The sequence below is a fragment of the Rhinatrema bivittatum genome, chromosome 10 (genome assembly GCF_901001135.1).
Source record: "Rhinatrema bivittatum chromosome 10, aRhiBiv1.1, whole genome shotgun sequence".
NCBI classification, from domain to species: Eukaryota; Metazoa; Chordata; class Amphibia; order Gymnophiona; family Rhinatrematidae; genus Rhinatrema; species Rhinatrema bivittatum.
This window is the reverse complement of record NC_042624.1, coordinates 58,812,776-58,832,322: the sequence shown is the minus strand read 5'-3', so window position 1 is coordinate 58,832,322 and position 19,547 is coordinate 58,812,776. Positions and strand designations below refer to the sequence as shown.

The 19,547-nt window shown below is 43.6% G+C and overlaps 1 protein-coding gene across 1 annotated transcript in view; it reads right to left on the bottom strand.

The window, feature by feature from the left end:
• ASPM (abnormal spindle microtubule assembly) overlaps window positions 1-19,547 on the bottom strand; it is a 201,225-nt gene that overhangs the window by 158,796 nt on the left and 22,882 nt on the right. Inside the window, 2 exon segments of the mRNA XM_029618399.1 lie at window positions 10,863-10,949; window positions 16,950-18,501. Coding sequence (XP_029474259.1) covers window positions 10,863-10,949; window positions 16,950-18,501 — 1,639 coding nt within the window.

Here is a 19,547-nt window from a genome sequence, read left to right as displayed (position 1 = left end):
ATTAGACTATTGTAACGCAATACTTCTTGGATTACCTGTTTCTACCATTCTACCAATGCCCGCAAATATGACCACATCACTCCCATCCTCAAAGACTTGCACTGGCTCCCTATCCCCTCCCGTATCGTCTATAACATTGGTTCTCAACCTTTTTTCTGTCGGGACACACCTGACAGATTCTCACATGCATGACACACTGACCCATGATTGTCACAGGGCAAGATGTAAAAGTACAGTTTGCATCCACGGGAACCCCCCCTGACCCACAATAATGTATATAAAACAGAATTATGACATTCCCCATACAACTCACCCTACAAAAAAGATGTTCTGGTGTCATCTCAGTAACAGCAACTCAAACTCCTTCTACTTCCAGGCTCAATAGCCCTACTTATGAAAAGACAGCAGTTTACCACCAATCCATGTCCTCTTGAGAAAACACAACAAATAAGACTGATAAAACACTTACATGCTAGTAAAATATCTCACCTCAGTAACATACACAGAACCGACCTAACATACTCCCAGGATCTGCAGTTATGTACATAAACTAATCTGCACATAGTTACACCTGTATTATGGAATACACTCAAACAGGAGCAACACTATCTATGAAAAGGCAACACTACAAATATTAAATCAGGCCCTAAAAACCAATACACCTCTTATTAGGAAAACAGAACTAGCAAGCAGCTATAGATCCCCACACAGAAATAATTGTAAAACTATACTAATAAGCAGAATAAATGTTTCACAACAACTATGAACAGAATAACATCCAACAATTAAAAACTCATAAAAACTATTAAACATTCTCCAAACACCAATAAAATATTTCAAAAAAGCAGACATCACATAATATTAAATAATTAAAATGGCAGTCAATCAAGAAAAATAAACTTAAAAAGCCACCTTTACTTACCCCCTCCAGCAGCTCTCCTACTTCCCTTCCATGCAGGCCGTGGCACACACCAGAAGCAGCAGTAGAAGCTAAGCTCTATACTCATGGTCCTCTTCCTTAGTGCCCATGTCTCACACACACACCATTCCAGTCATGCCCCTCTCTCACACACCAATCATCTCCCAAACAGTCTTTGACACACACATCAGTCACCTTCCTGAACAGTTTCTCTCATGCCATACACACACAGGCTTCCCACTCCCGTGTTCTACTTACATATATGGGCTTTTTCACTCTCATAATCACTTTCTCTGTCTCTCACACACACACCAGTCTCTCACTCCCATGCTTGTTCTCTCCACATGCTCAGGCTTCTCATTCCCATAATCACTTTCTTTCTCTCACACACACACACACAAACACACACCAGTCACCTGATCTATCTCATGCACACACACACTTCCCACTCCCATGTTCTCTTTCAGATATACAGGCTTCTCACTCCCATGCTCACTCTTCACATGCACAGGCTTCTCATTCCCATAATCACTTTCTCTGTTACACACACACACCAATCTCTCTCTCATTTCCATGCTCGCTCTCCACGTGCACAAGCTTCTCATTCCCTGAATCACATTCTCTCTCTCACATTCACATACACCAGTATCTTTCTCTCGCACACACCGTCACCTTACCAACCAATCTCTCTCTCTCATGCACACACACACACAGGCTTCCCACTCCCATTCTCTCTCTCACATAATCAGGCTTCTCACTCCCATGCTTTCTTTCACACACACACACACACACCAGGCTTCTTACGCCCATGCTTTCTCACATACCCAGATTTCTCACTTCCATGCTTTTTCCTCTCACACATACACAGTCACCTCCCTGACTAATGTCTCACACTCTCACATACACATCAGTCAGCTCCCTGAGCAGTCACTTTCACTGTCTCTCACATATACATTCACACACACACACACACACACACACACACACACACACATCAGCTCTCTGGCCAGTTTCTCTCAATCACACACATGCTCTCAATCACACACAGGCTGGCTGGCTGCTTCTCTCTCACTCACTTCCTTTCCCCCCCATCCCAGAGCACAAATGGTAGCTGCAGCAGCCTCCTCCTCCAGCCCCCGCAGGCTAAGAAAGAAGAATCCCATCGGCCGCGGGAGGCTCATGCTGCTGTCTCCTTTCCCGATTACCGGCTGCTTCGATTGCTCGGGGGCCGATGCTGCTGCCGCCGCTATTTTTCCACGCGGCACGGCTCTTTCTCCTTCCCGCGCACCACTTCCTGTTCCGGGTCATGGGGGGGGGGGGGGGGCACGCGGGAAGAAGAAAAGGCCAGCCGCAGGTGCCACTGCTTCTTCTACCACCACTGCCGTTCCCACTGGACTTGAACGTACTGATAGCCCGGTGGCAACGGCAGCAGGGAAGGAAGAGCAGTGGGAGAAACCGGGAATATGCGACACACCTGCTGGTGCTTGGCGACACACTGGTGTGTCGTGACATACCGGTTGAGAAGCGCTGGTCTATAAAACCCTCACCATAATCCACAAAACCAAACACATTCACATTCCAGTTGGCTTTAAGAACCATTCCAACCCAAACGCTCGAAGCAACTCACTCAGCCTCCAAGAATGGGACTCTATGTGTCCACCCTAAAACACGCTCACCTCACATCCTCAAGGGAACGAGCTATTTCCATAGCTGGACCTATTCACTGGAACTCCCTACCCACTTACCAACGGCTTGAAACATGTCCCTCCAAATTCCGAGCTAACCTAAAAACCTGGCTATTCAAACAAGCGTACCCCCAATAATCTCAGCTCCGCCTCCCCTCTCTTCCTAACATGCCAGCTCTTTGATGTACTTTGTACATTTCTCTGTTACAACATTTGTTAGAAATTTAACTGTGATTGAATTACAATTATAATTGTGATTGTAATTATAATTGAGTATTTATATGCCATATTATTAATTAGTAGTTGATGTTTTTGACTCGTTCTCTTGTCATTTCCTCGCTAAGCTTACTGTTCCTATATATCCTATGTAGCCCCCCTTCCTGTTCAATGTAATTTCCTCCTTGCTGTTACACTATAAACCAATACCATGTCTCCACGAATATCGGTATAGAAAAGTTTATAAAATAAATAAACAAATAAATTACTCCACTTCAACTTTTGCAAAATGCTGCTGCACGACTACTTAGTAACCTCAAAAAGTCGGATTACATTACTCCAGTGCTCAAAGATCTTCACTGGTTACCAATATTTTATAGAGTACAATACAAGACTATCTCTCATTCACAAAGCGTTATATAACAAGACGACTGACTGGATGGATACAACACTTCTTTTTCAAAGCTCAAGAAGAACTTTACATTCCTCAAACACCGGTCTCCTTGAAACCCCATCTCCTAAAATATCCTGTCTCATTTCAACAAGACAACATGCTTTTTCAATAGCCGGCCCGATATTATGGAACTCCCTTCAAATCGAATTAAGACTTGAATCTTCTACTCAAACTTTTAAGAAAGAATTAAAAACTTTGCTTTTTCAACATGTTTATAAGAATTATCTCCTAAATTCAATTTAATTATTGTTCTTTTTCTCTTTCTTCTGTCTTTTTTAATTTTCTCCATTATTTTGTATAACGCTCTTGGCTTCTACTTTTCACATTGTATTTTTCTATAATTTTTGTTATACGTGAACCGATGTGATGACTTTTGTTGAATATCGGTATACAAAAAACAAATTAATAAAATTAATGTATTTGATAAATTGCCTCTCTGCATAACAATCAAAATGATGTACGAAAGTGCAAATATTAGAACAGTAATAGAAAATGTAACAATTTAAATTAATTCAAGATTAAGTAAAACCAAACAAACACATTACAATACAGTAAAACTAAAACCTATTGAACATACTCCAAAAAATAAAACTATATCCAATAGCATTTTTTAAATGCAATGTGCTCAAGGCCTGCATTAAAAGCTGCTACTATTTACACTTCCAAGGATGATGTAATTAACATTTTTCTGTAATAGGAGTTGGGGCAATGTGCTGCTGAGCACAAACTAGAACAGTGGATACATTTTTTGCTTTTCCATACAGCTTACATAAGGTTGATTTTTCATAGTTCTACATTAATTTAAATGATTAGGGGCCAAATGCAGTATCTTCCCCCATAGACAGAAAACATGAAAAGCCCTCCGATAAAAGTGGTTATAGATCTACTCAATTTAGCTGTGTAGCGTTACAGACCTCAAAGAAAATGAGCTATCATGAATCATAAATCCAACTCATCTGAGGAATCAAAGTGGTGCTTTCAAGAAGTACTGAGACAGCAAGCAAAATGCTAGGCAAATCAACAGGCAAATAAGGAAAAATCTTACCTGATAAATTTATTTCCTTTAGTGCTATCAGACCAGTCCAAATGGATGGGTTCTTCTCCTCTACCAGTACATGGAATAGACAAGAAAAGCTTTACTGGTACTCTAGGTACATATGTTACTTTGCCACCTGCAGCCTGCTAGTATACATGTAATAAAGCTAAAAGCCAACCTTCATATGATTCTCGTCAATGCATCTTAATGGAGAAATTACTTAACTGATAATTTTGTTTTCCTTAGTGTAGACAGATGAACTCAGGACCAGTGGGTTATGTGCTCTGCTCTTCTGCTAGCAGATGGGAGACGGAGTCAAATTTCAAAGCTGACATCACTCTAGATATACCCCTGCAGTAACCTCAGCTCTCCAGTATTCTCTTCGAAAAGCCATTGTGGATATATCTTGCTTAATTAACTTGATTAAACTTGTCTGAACTGGTTCAACTGATTTCAAAACTGGAGACCGCCAGTGCACTCAACTAATTAATGCAGACACTGGACAAACTGTAGGTGTCTTGAACTAGGGGTAGGCCGCAGCTTACTCGATTTGCTTAGTCTCGAGGTTCACTTTCCGAGGTTCTCTTTCTCTGGGGCAGCCATGGGCGGGATGCTGAGTCCATCTGTCTACATTAAGGAAAACAAAATGATCAGGTAAGTAATTTCTCCTTTTCCTAGCATGTAGCCAGATGGATCAGGACCAGTGGGATGTACAAAAGCTACTCCCAGACAGGGCGGGAGGCTGCCCATGACCCACTTAGTACTGCCCTTGCGAAGGCTGCGTCTTCTCGGCCCTGAACATCCAGGCAGTAGAACCTGGAGGTGGTGTGTATGGAGAACCACGTTGCCGCCCGACAGATCTCAGCGGGCAACAGAAACTGCTTGTGCCTTTGTAGAATGAGCTTTAAGCTGAAGTGGTAAGGGCTTTCCTGCCTCTATGTAGGCTGCCTCGATTACTTCTTTGATCCAGCGGGCTTATGGTCGCCTGCGCGGCCGCTTTTCCTTGCTTCTTCCCGCTGTGAAGAAAGAACAAGCGATCCGTTTTGTGCACCAGTTTCAATCTTTCCAGATATCACCCCAGGAGTCTGCCGACATTTAGATGGCGAAGAAGGCAGGAGTCTTCAGAGTCTTTATGTTCATCAGGAGATGACAGAGAGATAGCCTGGCTCAAATGAAAATTGGAGACCACTTTTGGTAGGCAGGAGGGGACGGTGCGCAGCTGTATGGTTCCAGGAGTGAACCTAAGGAATGGTTCCTGACAGGATAGTGCCTGAATTCTGAGTTCAGACGAGCTGAACATATTGCCACCAAGAATACTGTCTTCAATGTTAAGAGGCGTAGTGACAGACTGCACATTGGTCTGAAGGAAGCCCCTGCTAGGAAGTCTAATACTAAACTGAGATTCCATAGTGGCACCGGCCACTTTAGGGGTGCCGGAGCTATTTAACCCCTTTCAGGAAGCGGGACAAATCCGGATGAGTTGATAGCCGGATACCGTCCACGTCGGCTCTGAAGCAGGACAGTGTGGCTACTTGGACTTTGAGGAAGTTGAGTGACAACCCCTTCTTCATACCGTCCTGTAGGAACTCCAAAATCATGGGGATCTTGGCCGTCCGCGGGAGTATCCCATGGTCCTCGCACCAGGCTTCAAATGCTCTCCAGACCCATATGTATGACAGGTATGTGGAGAACTTGCGCGCACGGCATAGGGTGTCAATCACGGCCTGAGTAACCACGCTTCTTCAGGCGAGTCCTCTCAAGGGCCAGATCATAAGAGAGAATCGAGATGGATCTTCGTGAAGAATCAGGCCCTGCCGGAGAAGATCCCTGTGTGGAGGTAGGCACAGAGGGTTCCCTGCAAGTCGTCTTTGCATGTCTACATACCATGGTTGTCTTGGCCAATCCGGGTCCACTAGTAGAACTAGTCCCCTGTGATGTTCTATCTTGCGGATGACCTTCCCCAGTAGCGGCCATGGGGAGAAGGCATACACTAAGTCTACCTCTGGCCAAGTCTGGATGAGAGCGTCGATCCCTTGGGAGTGTGGCTCTCATCTGCGACTGAAGAACCTGGGGACTTGGGCACTGAGGTGGGTGGCCAGTAAATCCATGGCTGGGAGGCCCCAGTGATTTTCTATTAGTTGGAAGGCTGTGGTTGACAGGGTCCATTCCCCTGGGTCCAAACTCTCTCTCTGCTGAGGAAGTCTGCTGAGACATTGTCTTTTCCTGCAATGTGGGAGGCCGAGATCCCTTGTAGATTTATCTCCACCCATGCCATGAGAGGGTCTATCTCCAGAGACACTTGCTGGCTCCTGGTTTCTCCCTGGCAGTTGATGTAAGCCACCGTTGTAGCGTTGGTCTGACTTTACTTGAATGGCTTTGCCTCGGAGTCTGAGGCTGAACCGCAGGCATGCTAGGTTTATGTTCCATTCCGCCTCTTCCTTATTCCATTGTCCTGGGCCGTCTGCTCCTGACAGTGTGCTCCCCACCCTCGCAGGCTCGCATCCGTGGTGAGAAAGATCTAGTTCAGTGGGGATAGGCTTACTCCTTTGCTTAGGTGGTCTTCCTGTAGCCACCACTGGAGCTGAGAACATACCTCTGCTAGTAGTTGGAGGCGAATTGAGTAGTCCTGGGACAGTGGGTTCCATTGTGACAAGAAGCGGTGGAGCGGTCGCATTTGGGCCCTTGCCTACGGAATGACCTCCAGGGTTGATGCCATGAGGCAGAGGACTTGAAGATAGTCCCATACCTTTGAGCGTGCATTGGTCATCAATCGTCGTAATTGTTCCATCAGTTTCCTTCTCCTCGGGGGAGGGAAGACGACTTTGTTCTGTTTGGTGTTGAAACGGGCCCCTAGGTACTCTAGGGATTGAGAGGGCTGCAGTCTGCTCCTGCCCGTGTTCACGACCCAACCGAGTTCCGGCAGTAGGCTCTTGACTTTGGTCACCTGCCGGCTCTCTTTCGAAGACTTTGCCCTGATCAGCCAGTAGTCCAGGTAAGATCCCTTCCTTCCTCAGCGTTGCCGCCACGACCACCATAATTTTGGAGAATGTTCTGGGGGCGGTTGCTAGGCCGCAAGGTAGCACTTGGAACTGGTAATGGTGACCCAGTATTGCAAAGCGTAGAAAACGCTGGTGATCCTGATGACTGGAATGTGAAGGTAAGCTTCGGAGAGGTCCAAGGAGGTTAGAAACTCTCCTGGTTGTACTGCCATTATAACAGAGCGAGGAATCTCCATGCGGAAGTGTAGTATCCGCAGATGACGGTTGACACTCTTGAGATCCAAGATGGGTTGGTATGATCCTTCCTTCTTGGGAATGATAAAATAGATGGAATAGCACCCCATATTTTGTTGGGACGTGGGAACCGGAGTTATTGCCTTCGGAATGAGAAGTCTTGTCAGAGTGGCTTCCACTGCCAGTCTCTTGGTGTGGGAGTGGCAGGGTGACATCATAAATTTGTTTTGAGGGATGCTGCGGAACTCCAGAGAGTAACTTTCTTGAATGATGTTTAGTACTCATTTGTCCGACATGATCTCGACCCATCTTTGGTAGAAGAGGGCAAGTTGACCCCTTATCCCCTCTTCCTGTGGGGAGGTCGGCCCATTCTCATTGTGGAGCACGGCTGGAGCCTGCCCCCAAGCCTGCTCCTCTCTTGGTCTGTCTGTTCCGAAAGGGCTGGGACCTTCTGGAGGGACGAGGTGCCTGGAACTGTGAGTTCCTGTAGGGTCTAAAGCGTTGCGAGCCTCTGCCCTTGGTTCTTCTGGGGGAGGGACGCTGAGATTTTTTACTCCTATCTTTCGGTAGCCGAGGCACTGGGGATTCACCCCATTTGCTGGCTAATTTCTCCAATTCGCTTCCAAACAAGAGAGATCCTTTAAAGGGCATTCTTGTGAGATTCGCTTTAGATGTCGCGTCAGCAAACCAATTCCGTAGCCATAGTTGTCTTCTGGCTGCCACTATCGAGGCTACGCCTCTGGCTGAGGTATGCACCAGGTCTGAGCTTGCATCCGTCAGGAAGGCTGCTGCTGGTTCCATCGCCTCACCGGTACATGTTCCAGAGTTATTTGCCTCTCTCGAGAAGAGCAAGCAGGAAAGTGCCACCAGTGCAGTGTCATTGCTGTTGCGTTGAAGGCCTGCTTAAAGATGGATTCCATCCTTAAGTAGGCCCATATACTTCAAATCCAGATCTGCACCTGGCTCCAGCCATAGTCTCTCAGGCCTACTGAAGAAAGCCTAAACCATTGAGGAAAATCCCTGAGAAGCTGGGCCACCTGACTGAAACCTTTCTAATCAAAAAGGCTCTATGCATAAGGACCACAAAATCAGGGGGGAAAGGGTTCTGAATTTTCTAGAGCCCTCAAATGCAAGACCATCTCCTGTCTTCTCAAGTGGTACAATGACCATCTCACTCCCCCAATGAATCAGGACAAAAACCAGGGTACCCACCATGTTATGTGAGGGGGGGGGGATGGCCACCGTTCCCACCATTTCAACATCCACTTCCTCCTCCAACAGTGTTGGAATCTGCACTCAGCGACTGCTCCCTTGCTGCTGACAGTTTCCTGCTTTAACCTGTGTGCTCACTCCTTCCTACACTGGGCCAATATGGTTGTCTCTGCAAAGGCCCCAGCAAAAAACTCCATTACTGCAGAAAAGCAGGACAAAATGGTTGCCATTCCTAACAGTCAAAACCTCCCTGGCATCATGGGACTCTGCTTCCGGAGCCTGCTTCTTTGCAGTAGGCTGCCTGCCTTTGCTATCATGGAGAGGAGCTCCCAAAGGCCCATCCCCACAGGACCAGCAAAGGACAGAGGTCAGCAGCTCAGCTTGCTGATCCCCCTATGCCAAGCCCCACTTCTTATGAAAGTGGCCATCATGTGTGCACCACACAGCTGAACTTACTACAAGTGGCTGCTGACACATACAAAAAAAACAAAAACAAAAAAAACCCACACTTTCCTTCTCTGCAGCACCCAGAAATCTGCACCACGGGATGGGCTGCCAAATGCCGCCACACTGCCTGTGATTGTGGCTCCCTGCTTCCTTCTCCTTTGCTGCACTTTTATTTAATTTGTTTTTGGCAGATTCTAGCCCCAGAGCACTGCAGCCACCACAGCAAAGAAGGAAGTATTTCAGCCACAGAGAAGGAAGCACTCCGTAAGGGGAGACGCGGCTAGGGAATATGGGAGCCAGCACAACTGGCTTTCAGACTCTCTCAGTGAGAGCTGTAGCACACCAAGGGCCACAGACACCCCCTGCTCGCTCACTCAAGCAGGAGGATAGCCACAAGGCCTTGCACTCCCGGGAGTAATCTTGTCTACCAAAACAGCCAACTGCAGGATGGACACCTACACAATCTGCTGGAGACTGAGAATACTGGCAGGCTGCAGGTGGCACAGCAACATACGTGCCTTGAGTTACAGTAAAGCTTTATTTTTCTGTGTCCATCTGCTGGTAGGGGGGGAAAAGCCCATCCGTCTGGACGACGATAAGGAATGATGGCTATATAGTTCTACCAAAATTAGAACAGATACTGTTGGAGCCAAAAGATTAATGCAAACATCTGAAGAGACTTCAAAGTAGTAAAAGACTCCTAAAAAGAGGGATAACAATCAATTGGAAGGTGTCTACCTAGACACCACTGTACCTGAAAAATTAACAAAAAATGACAGAACATTAAAGAGGCAGCACAGGATGGTAAAGAAAGAGAAGACCTGCTTAATCTCACGGAGGTCTGAGAACAAGCACTGAAAGTTATGTCTGCACTTTTCTAGTGCTGGAAGGGTCTATAGGATGACATCACATTGTTATGGAATCCACACCATCAAATGTAAGCCACATTGTCTAATCATATTTTAAACAAATATACTCAATGTAACTTCCAAATAACTAGGAAATGTATATCTAGGAATATACAAATCAGGTAACCTTAATTTCCATTAATTATTAGTGGAAATATCAACAAAAACATACAATTAATGAAAGAATTAATTAGATGTGATCTAGCTAGATGGCAAATCATTTAGAATATATTTATTTATTCTTCAGAGGGTGAGAAAAAATTAATAGCCTGCCCACTATAACATTTTCTCTGTGCTTCCTTGCTTTCTGAAGGCAGCAGATTTGCAGTTTAGAAAAGGCAGTGTATTTTCAGCTGGAATAGGAAACACTATTTTAATATCACAGGGTCAAAAAAAAAAAGAGGAAGCTTAGTGAGCCTCAAGTTTGTATGACTACCTAATAACTCAACTGTTGTGTCAGATATTTATTTGGAAAGCTGCTGCTCCCACTGCTCTGCTCCAGGCACCATCTCCTTCAAGCGCTACTTGGGCTAACAGGGACTGGGGAATCCAGCCAGCCCCATTAATCTGGTACTCAGCTTTTCCTGTTCTATTAGTTTTTCTATTTACTTGTGTAATTATCCTGTTACATGCACAAGTTTTTGACATGTGCAGACAAAATGTTTAAATTGACATTGTCAGGTCTGTTAAGATATTCCTACAGAACTTACTGTAAAGAATGCCTAAAAATGAATGCATGAGATACTACATACCAGTTTGCACAGGTGTCATGGAGCTGAACTCTGTCTTTGAGCTGCTACTATTGACTCTTTGATGTTTCAATGATGGAGACTTAAATGCTATAAAAAAAAAATGTGTAAAAATTTACTTAATTTGTAAATAAATAAATTTGCTTTTTTGTAAAATTGTATTTGTTTGATCACAGATGCTGAAAAAGGAATAACATGTTTAGTAGTAATTTGTAAAGCATGAGAAATCAATCAGATCAAGTTTGCTTACCGTGTTTTCCGTAGATAGTAGGATAAATTAGACATGAAATTAGACGATGTGGTTAGTGCAGTTAGTGTAGCTGGGTTCAAAAAAGGTTTGGATAAGTTCTTGGAGGAGAAGTCCATTAACTGCTATTAAGTTTACTTAGGGAATAGCCACTGCTATTAATTGCATCAGTAGCATGGGATCTTCTTGGTGTCTGGGTAACTGCCAGGTTCTTGTGGCCTGGTTTGGCCTCTGTTGGAAACAGGATGCTGGGCTTGATGGACCCTTGGTCTGACCCAGCATGGCAATTTCTTATGATCTGTGGGTGACATCATCCAGCAGCTCCAAACATACTTGCCTCTCCAAGCTAGTAGAGCTTTGAACTTTACTGAGCATGTGCAGGACTCCCGTGCAGCCTTAGCCTCAAGAGCCCCCTCAGTCTATATGAAAGCTAACAAATATATGCATATATATTTAGGTAGTCTAGGGAGGTGGGCAGGCATCTCATGTCTAATTCATCCTGCTATCTAAGGAAAACACTGTTTACAGTAAGCAAACTTGTTCCCCCCCCCATCCATCAGCATTGCTGAATTAGACAATCTGTGGGGAGTCCCAAGCTGAGGATTGCAGTGGAGGATTTACTAAGTAAGCAATCTGGGCTTCTTCATGGAGAGTAGACTTCTGCAAGAGCAGGTCACACAGAACTGCTTCTCTGAAGTTTTGGTCAGTTCCTGAGAGGTTGACCAGACAGTAATAGAGCATAAGGATGTTGAACTGATGACCAAGTTGCAGGTTTGCAACAATAATTTACTACCCTGAGCCATCGCAGAATCAGAGTTCTGAGCTGATTAGGTTCAGCCAAGCCTATTACCTGAAATCCTGCTAAGATGTAGCAGATGTGAATGCATTCCGCTAAGCTGGTGGAGAACGTATGGAAGGCAACTTTGATGTCAAGCTGGTTAGGGTAATCAGTAGATAAGCCTGGCATTGCAAGCAAGTTCCTTTCTTATAGTAGAAAAGGACATTACTACAATCTAAGGTATGAAGGATTTGTAACATTGATGAGGATAGAATATCTATACAAGCAAATAGTAAGCATTTTAAGCTTTTCACTTAATTTTCTCTGTCTTCTTTTTCCAACACATTTTACAGACGTGGTGAGCTTTATTTTATCTTATTTATCAATGGGTTTTTTTTTAAAAATGATATTTTTATACACTTATGTAGCCAATGTCACTCGTTGTAAGAGTCATAGTGATTAAGGCAATATTCACTTTTTTACATGCACTTCACTTTTTTTTACATACTGTTTACATTTTTAACTGCTGCTTGTTAATTTTACTGTGCAGATTTTATGAACTTAATTTATATTTTTGTTTCATATTTTTTATGTTTGTTTCCATACTTACACCACACATATCCATGTTACCATTTTATATGTGTCATTTTATATGTTCATTCTAAATGTTTATTATATGTTTTTATTAGTTTTATTCATTTTCATATTATTTATTGTTATTTATTGTATGTTTTTAGCCCCTGATGCAGCCCTATTGAAAGAGGGCAAAACTCGGCTGGAGTCAGGCTCATTTGCATACATTGTTTCTACACAATAAAGTTGTATAAGATCGGACATTTGGTTGCTTATTGTGTACTTTTGCTCTCAAGGCTTTATTAAGCAACCTTCCTTGCTGCTTTTTTAGCCCCCGAAACTGGAAAGACAGGTACCGCCACGAGGAGTGGTGGATAGGAATATGAGTGTAAGCATCTTTCAAATCTATTGAGCACATCCAGTCCTCGGGTTGAAGAAGTGGCAAGATGGTCTTTAGGGACACCATTTTGAACTTTTCCTTGGACTAGGTATTTGTTCAATTCCTGCAGATCCAAAATTGGTCGTTGTCACCGGGTTTCTTGGGAATCAGGAAATAAGGTGAATAAAATCCCTTGTGTCAAGCATGTATGGGAATTTATTGGATCGCTCGTTGTTGAAGTAGGGACAAAATTTCCTGTGCCAATTGAGTTTGCTGACCTGGAATTCGATTTGGCATTAGATGGGGTAGATTTGTTTCCGCAACAAACCCAAGTTGGTATCCCTGTCTTACAAATTTCTAGAACCCATAGGTCTGTAGTTATGTTCTCCCAACATGGTAGGCATAATGTGATCCTCCCTGGAGGGTGCAGTGGTAGTGATGGCGGTTGTATTAAAAAGATGGGGTAGCTTTGGCCGTCTGTTGAGGCTGCTGTGCTTGCGTTCTCTGTGGCCTTGTTCTACCCCTCCTCGCCTGAAGAGGTGGGGGTGCTGTCCTTTGCAGTGGGTTGTATGGAGTAGAGCGAAACTGTTGATATTGTCTATAGGGACGCCGGTGATATTGTTGTCTGCGGTTGGCAGAGTAATATCTAGTTTGTGTGGCAAAGGATGATGTTTGTGTCAACGATTGGACAGCTTCTGCATGGTCTTTCAAGTTTGCAACCGTTTCTTGGAACTTGTCCCCAAAAAGACTGTCGCCCCTGCATGGTAAATTCACTAGACGCTCATGAAGGTCTTCTCTAATGGTGCTGGAGCGGAGCTAGGCCATTCAGCGGGCAGCAATGGCCGATGCGGATGTGTGAGTCGACGACTCAAACGACTCATACACCGGTCGAAAGTGTCGAATGCCTTCCTCAAGGCCCTGTATTGGCTGAGTTATGGATGACGACTCTGGAGTATGTAATGCCGCCTTTAATGTCTGCAGATTTTCATATAGATATTGGAACAGGTAGAATTGATGTTGACTGATTCTGGAGGATAGCATAAACGATTGATACGACCTTTTCCCGAACTCATCCAGAATTCGTTGGTCCTTTCCTGGAGGTGTTGCGCATGCATTTTAGAATGCTTGGCTCACTGTGGCAGTTGTGGTGTAGAATAGAATTGTGGCTTCTGCATTCTAAATTTGAGGTCGGTCTTTTTTGAGACCGGTGGGATAGTGTAGGGTGTTTCCCACGTTTTCTCAAGGATTGAATCCAATACCTTGTGGGATGGTAAGGAAGCGGGTTCAGCTGGTACGTCAAATATCTTAAGTAGTCCAAGTGTTTCCACTTGAGGGTCCTGTAGTTTTTGGACCTGCAGGTTGAGAACTCTCCCCATCTTGTCCAGGAATTTGGAATATGATAGGTCGTCTGGGGGCGAGTAAGGTTCAGGTGTATTCTCCGGAGGATCAGATGGATACCCCGTTGATGATGTGGGTGATGATGGAGGAGAATCCAAGTCTGTCCTTGCCGGTGATTGTTCCCTTTTGGATTTTTTGGGGGTTTGGTAAAACGGTCCCGGTGGGGAGGGGGTTCCTCACCTGCGCTGGCGACGACACCGGTTGAGGCGAAAGTGGTGCACTACTCGCAGGGGATGAGTGAAGTTGAAACGAGGACTGCAGCGTTTCAAAGAGTCCCAATAGGGCTGACAACAGTTGGAAAAACGCCTGACAACAGTTGGAAAAACGCCTCTTTGGTTTGTGGTGGCATCCGTGGTTTGCTCTATGTATCCCCATCCAACCCAGTCTTCCTCTTTTTTGTTACTGGTGGTTGGGGTGATGTTTCCCCCGTCTCCTGAGGAGACATTGGGGAATGATGAGTGGACTGTCACTTTGGGGAAGAGGAGAAGGACGAGGGCGTGAGTCTGACGTACTCTCCCTCGGATTGCAGCGCCGATGTACGCGTCTCACTTCTGGGAGACAGGGATTGGTCCGAGAAGCGTGAGCTATGGAGTCTCTTAGGGGGAGGGTGAGAAGTAATTACCGTTCCCCGCTCCAAGGATGGCGAAGACTGCAGGTCGCTGCCAGTGAACTTTGCAATGCTATGGCGTTGCTTGTTCACACTTTCTGAATGTGTCTGTTTAGACCTTGCATGCGTCGACTTTGACGTATGTGGTGTCGGTGAGGAAACTTGCATCGCTGGTATTGGCCCCGGCGTCGACCTCGAGTCCCTTCGCGGCGCCATCGACACTGCGTCGGCTTCACCTTGATGTGCTTTGGTCTTTCGTGTCTCGATGCATGCTCCGTTAAGGCGTCGATTCTTCAGACTGCACCGATCCGGCGTCTTTTGCTTCGGTCGGGTCAGCGACTCATGTCACGCTGGCTTCGACGCAGATGTCGACGACGCCCCTGCGGGGTTACTCCCGAAGGTCTACTGGAGTCCCCCACTCCATGCAGCCTAGACTCCTGCGATAGACGTTTTAATGTATGCCTCGTCGAGTCGTGGCTATGATGGACTTTCCGGGCTCGATCTCCTCCGACTGATCCTCCAGTCCTGGAGGTGGAGGGTTCCACGGATGCCGCCCTCCTTACCTTAGGGGTCTTTTGCTTCATGGGACCCGGCGACGAGTGAGCCTCCGAAGGTGGAGCATAGGACCCCGATTGCACCTCTCGAAGGGCTTGGATCTTTTGGGCCCTTTGACGCCTGGCTCACAGCGACATCCTGCCACAATGCTTACTTGTGGCCTTGCTGGTGATCAGGTCCGAGGCATCGGTAGCAGCGATCATGTCCATCTGTGATGGACATGATTTTGCTGCAACCTCAAGGTTTAAACCCCGAAGGCCTCGGACTCTGCTTGTGTGACATTTCTTCTTCTGTTTTTAACTAGTTCTGAGGAGAAACTAAGCCCCGCGTGCACTCCTGCGCATGGAAAAAACAGACTGAGGAGAGAGTGTTTTTCTGCGCGGGAAGGCACGCACAGCCGCACAGAGCAAAGCTCTGTATTCTACTCAGAAGCTCCGCCTCCTGGGCCCTGATGGACAGTTCCCATGACAGCATGGCTAATTCAGCCCTGCTATCAATAGGAAAAAGGTACTGAAAGTGGACCCCGCATAGACAGTGGCATGCTGGGCATGCTCAGTGTGCCAGTCAAAGTTCTAGAAACTTTGGCAAATGTTTTCAGTGCTGGGCTCCATCTGATGATGCCACCTATGTGTGAGGACAACCATCCTGCTTGTCCTAGAAGAATAATTTTCAAAACGAGCATTCTAGTCATAGATTTTTACTTGCATAAATATCTATATAAATTGTCTTCTAAGCATTTTATCCACAAAAATGTTTAAATCCTCACGTTAAAAAAAATGAAAGATTTAAGCAGAGAATCAGTTACCTGAACTTAAATTTATCCCAAATAAAGATCATGACTGTTGAAGTACATCTTTTGCAAATACATCATTCTGAAAACACTATAAGTTATTACTGTGCAGTCATGTGCTACATAATAAATTTATATACAAACTAATTATGAAAAAAGTGAAGAGCCTTTAATACCCTACAGAGTTTACTTGACTGACTCGCTATGAAGTATCCCCCCCCTGCCAGTGTTATCTTTACAATTTTCTTTAACACTGTCATTTACACATCACTGGTGCACCATAGCTGAAAAAAATATCAGAAGTGTTAACTGTTTCCCAACCCTCTTCTGGAGGCACAAATTATCAGCCTGGTTTGCAGGTCTGCCACAATGAATATGCACAAAAATTTGCAAACACTGCATCTCCATTGTATGCCTATGTAATTTATTACTGATATCCTGAAAACCAGATCATTTAGGTGTGACTCCAGGAGAGAGAGAGATGGGAAATACTGGCACAAGTACCACTTCTTACCCTGCAATTACAAAAACTCTGCAGTGCAAAAGAAAACCAGGGATTCTAAAGAGTCATATTTGAATTTCAAGCCTTAGACTGGCTGCCAAAGCTGATTAAGATTTACTGAAAATCAGTACTAATTTAAATTGAAATAGAAGTATGCAATTAATTCCCGCTAATCAACTCAGATATTCAAATTCAAAAACACAAGCCTGTTTAGCTTGTTAGCTATAATACTCATTAGCAAAAATCACAACACATTCTTACCAAGTTTCTTTCCATGGGTTCGTTTTCCCCCACTACTTAGGTTTCCAGTAGAGTACAATCTTTTGGCATTATTTGGCTTCTTTTCTTCCATGCAAGGCTTAACGACCGTTTTGGAAATTTTAGCAAATTCCATGTACTTACTGCTTCTGGTATCAAAATTGGTGTCTTCTATACATTCACCACTTTTCCTTTTTCGGTTTAGGGTGGTTAATGAAACAGAAGATGAACTCAGAATTTCACCTTCCTGAACCATAGTTCCATTAGAAACTAAATCTATAATTGGAAGATCATTAAAAGCATCTACTGGCTTGGTGAACTGAGGCAAAATACTTTCAGGCTCCGTTAATACACTACCAAGATGCCTTCTACACTTTGGCTCCTTACTAATTTCTGATCTCTCTTTTGTGACACCTCTGTTTTTGGTAATAGTTGCAGAAAGCACAGGAAGTCTTTTGGGCCGTTCACTATTTAAGTCACTTAGTATCTCAGAATGAGGAAAACTGTGTTTTTGTTTTGGTTTAATACAATAAGTTAATCTAGAGGTCATTGGATCCAACTTCTCAAAACTAGTATTTATTTTGTTCATTTGTACGGGGGAGGAATTAGTTGAAAGAGATGACTCCAAACTTGAGAAAAGAGATGGTGTTGACAGCAATGATTCATGTAATTGCTGAGGTGCAACAGATTGTAATACAAGGAAGTTATCCTTTACAAATTCATCTGGTGAAAGAATAGGTGCAATATGTGCTTGCTCAATATCATCTGGAATAAAACTGTTATTTACAAAAGAATCTGGACTTAAAATTCTTCTCTGGCTCAATGAAGTACATAATTCTGGATGTGAATCTGAAGTATCAATAGGTGAATATATACAATTAATATTTCTCTCATCAGACTTTTCAGTTGAACAATTTATTGATTCCAATTCATTATCAGAGTTCTGGATACAGATAGTTTCAAGATCAAAATTAAGAGGTTGTTGATTGTTAGTATGAGTGACTTCATGACCTGATTTGCAATTTGTTGTTGTACAAAGAACAGGGAATGTAGTTAACAGATTCATAGAATCTGAATTACATGCAACATGATTCTCCTTTATGGGAAATAAAACCCTATTATCTTGTCTCTGGATAATCATTTTTTCAATCTCATCGTAATTTAAATCTTTTTGAACACTGGATAGTGAAACAATTTCTTCCAAAGACTCATAGTCAGCTGTGCAAAAAACAGTGTGTGTGTTTGATCTCTTCAAGGAGTCTGGAGTGTGTGTTGCGTCACAGTGTCCTTTTCTGATACAGCCAACAGATGATACAGGTCTTTTGTTCTCAGTACTATCTATGGAATCCTTTGGAGAAGACACATTCTCTCCAGTTGTGGCCAAGTTTTCACAAGACTGTAAGGGACTTCGCATTCTGCTTAATCCACCATAACCCATTTTCTCAAAAGTAGTAAAACCTTTCGTGTTTCTAACATTCAATTCCCTTTTCCTGGATCTTGTAGAGGTCATCCCTGCCATACCATGTTTCTTTTTAATAGCATCCCATAGATTATTCTGAAAAAAAAAAGAACACATTTAAAAAGAATTAGAATTTTCAATTTCCCCACACGAGTCATTAAACAAAGGATTCTTGTTATATCTTTTATGAACCAGTACAACCTTGTTTTTGAGTTCAAAGCCTGTCAAAACTGCCTTCCTTGTCTCATCGCCTCTTCTCTCTCCCCATCTCACTCTGGGGTTGAAATTCTACTAGCCTATAATTTTTTCTGGCCATCACAACTATATGTGGGATACTTTGGGTAATTATATTTCATAGTGTTTGAGAATTGGATTCTATGCTTAAGATTTGTGGACTGATGGCACTGGAATGTGGATTCTGTTCCTTAAACGTAACTCATACTTTATTCCAATGCTGATTCCTAACAAGAATTGTTTCTTAGATATATTGTTAAAATGTTATAAATATTTTTAAAAAATGAAATTTCATAGACAAATCAGGTTAGAGTGAAGTAATCCATCTCAGTTAAAAGACCAAAAGTTCAGTTCACCAATCAAGAAGACCAAAAGAACTGAAGCAACATTTTCACTACAAAAATTAAAAAAAAAAATTGGATATCTTCTGCAATTACAATATTAAGTATTAGTTTCTTTACAAAATTATAAAACAAACACCTTTTAAAGACAGTACAACTAAACATGAAAAGCTTTCATTGATTTATTGCTATGTGATTTATTTCATACATCCATGTTTGTCACATATAAACAAAGTAGCTAAAAAGCAAGTTTGCCAATGGTTAATGGGTTCTCCATAGACAGCAGGATGAATTATTACTCCTGGGGGAATTCTGTGCAAACAAATTTTTTGAATTCTGCAAACTTTATATTGGTCAAAACAACATAATTTACATGACAGTCTGTAAGTAATACAGAAAAAAGTTATTATTTAAAGATGCAGAATTTTAAATATTTTGAGCAGGATTTCCCTAGAAATTCACTGTAAAGTGTCCCTTCCACTCGCTCGCCCTACTCCCCTGGCCACTTTGCCCTCTCAGGCCCCACTCCTCCACCTCCATGCTCAACCCTTCCACTCTATCGCCACT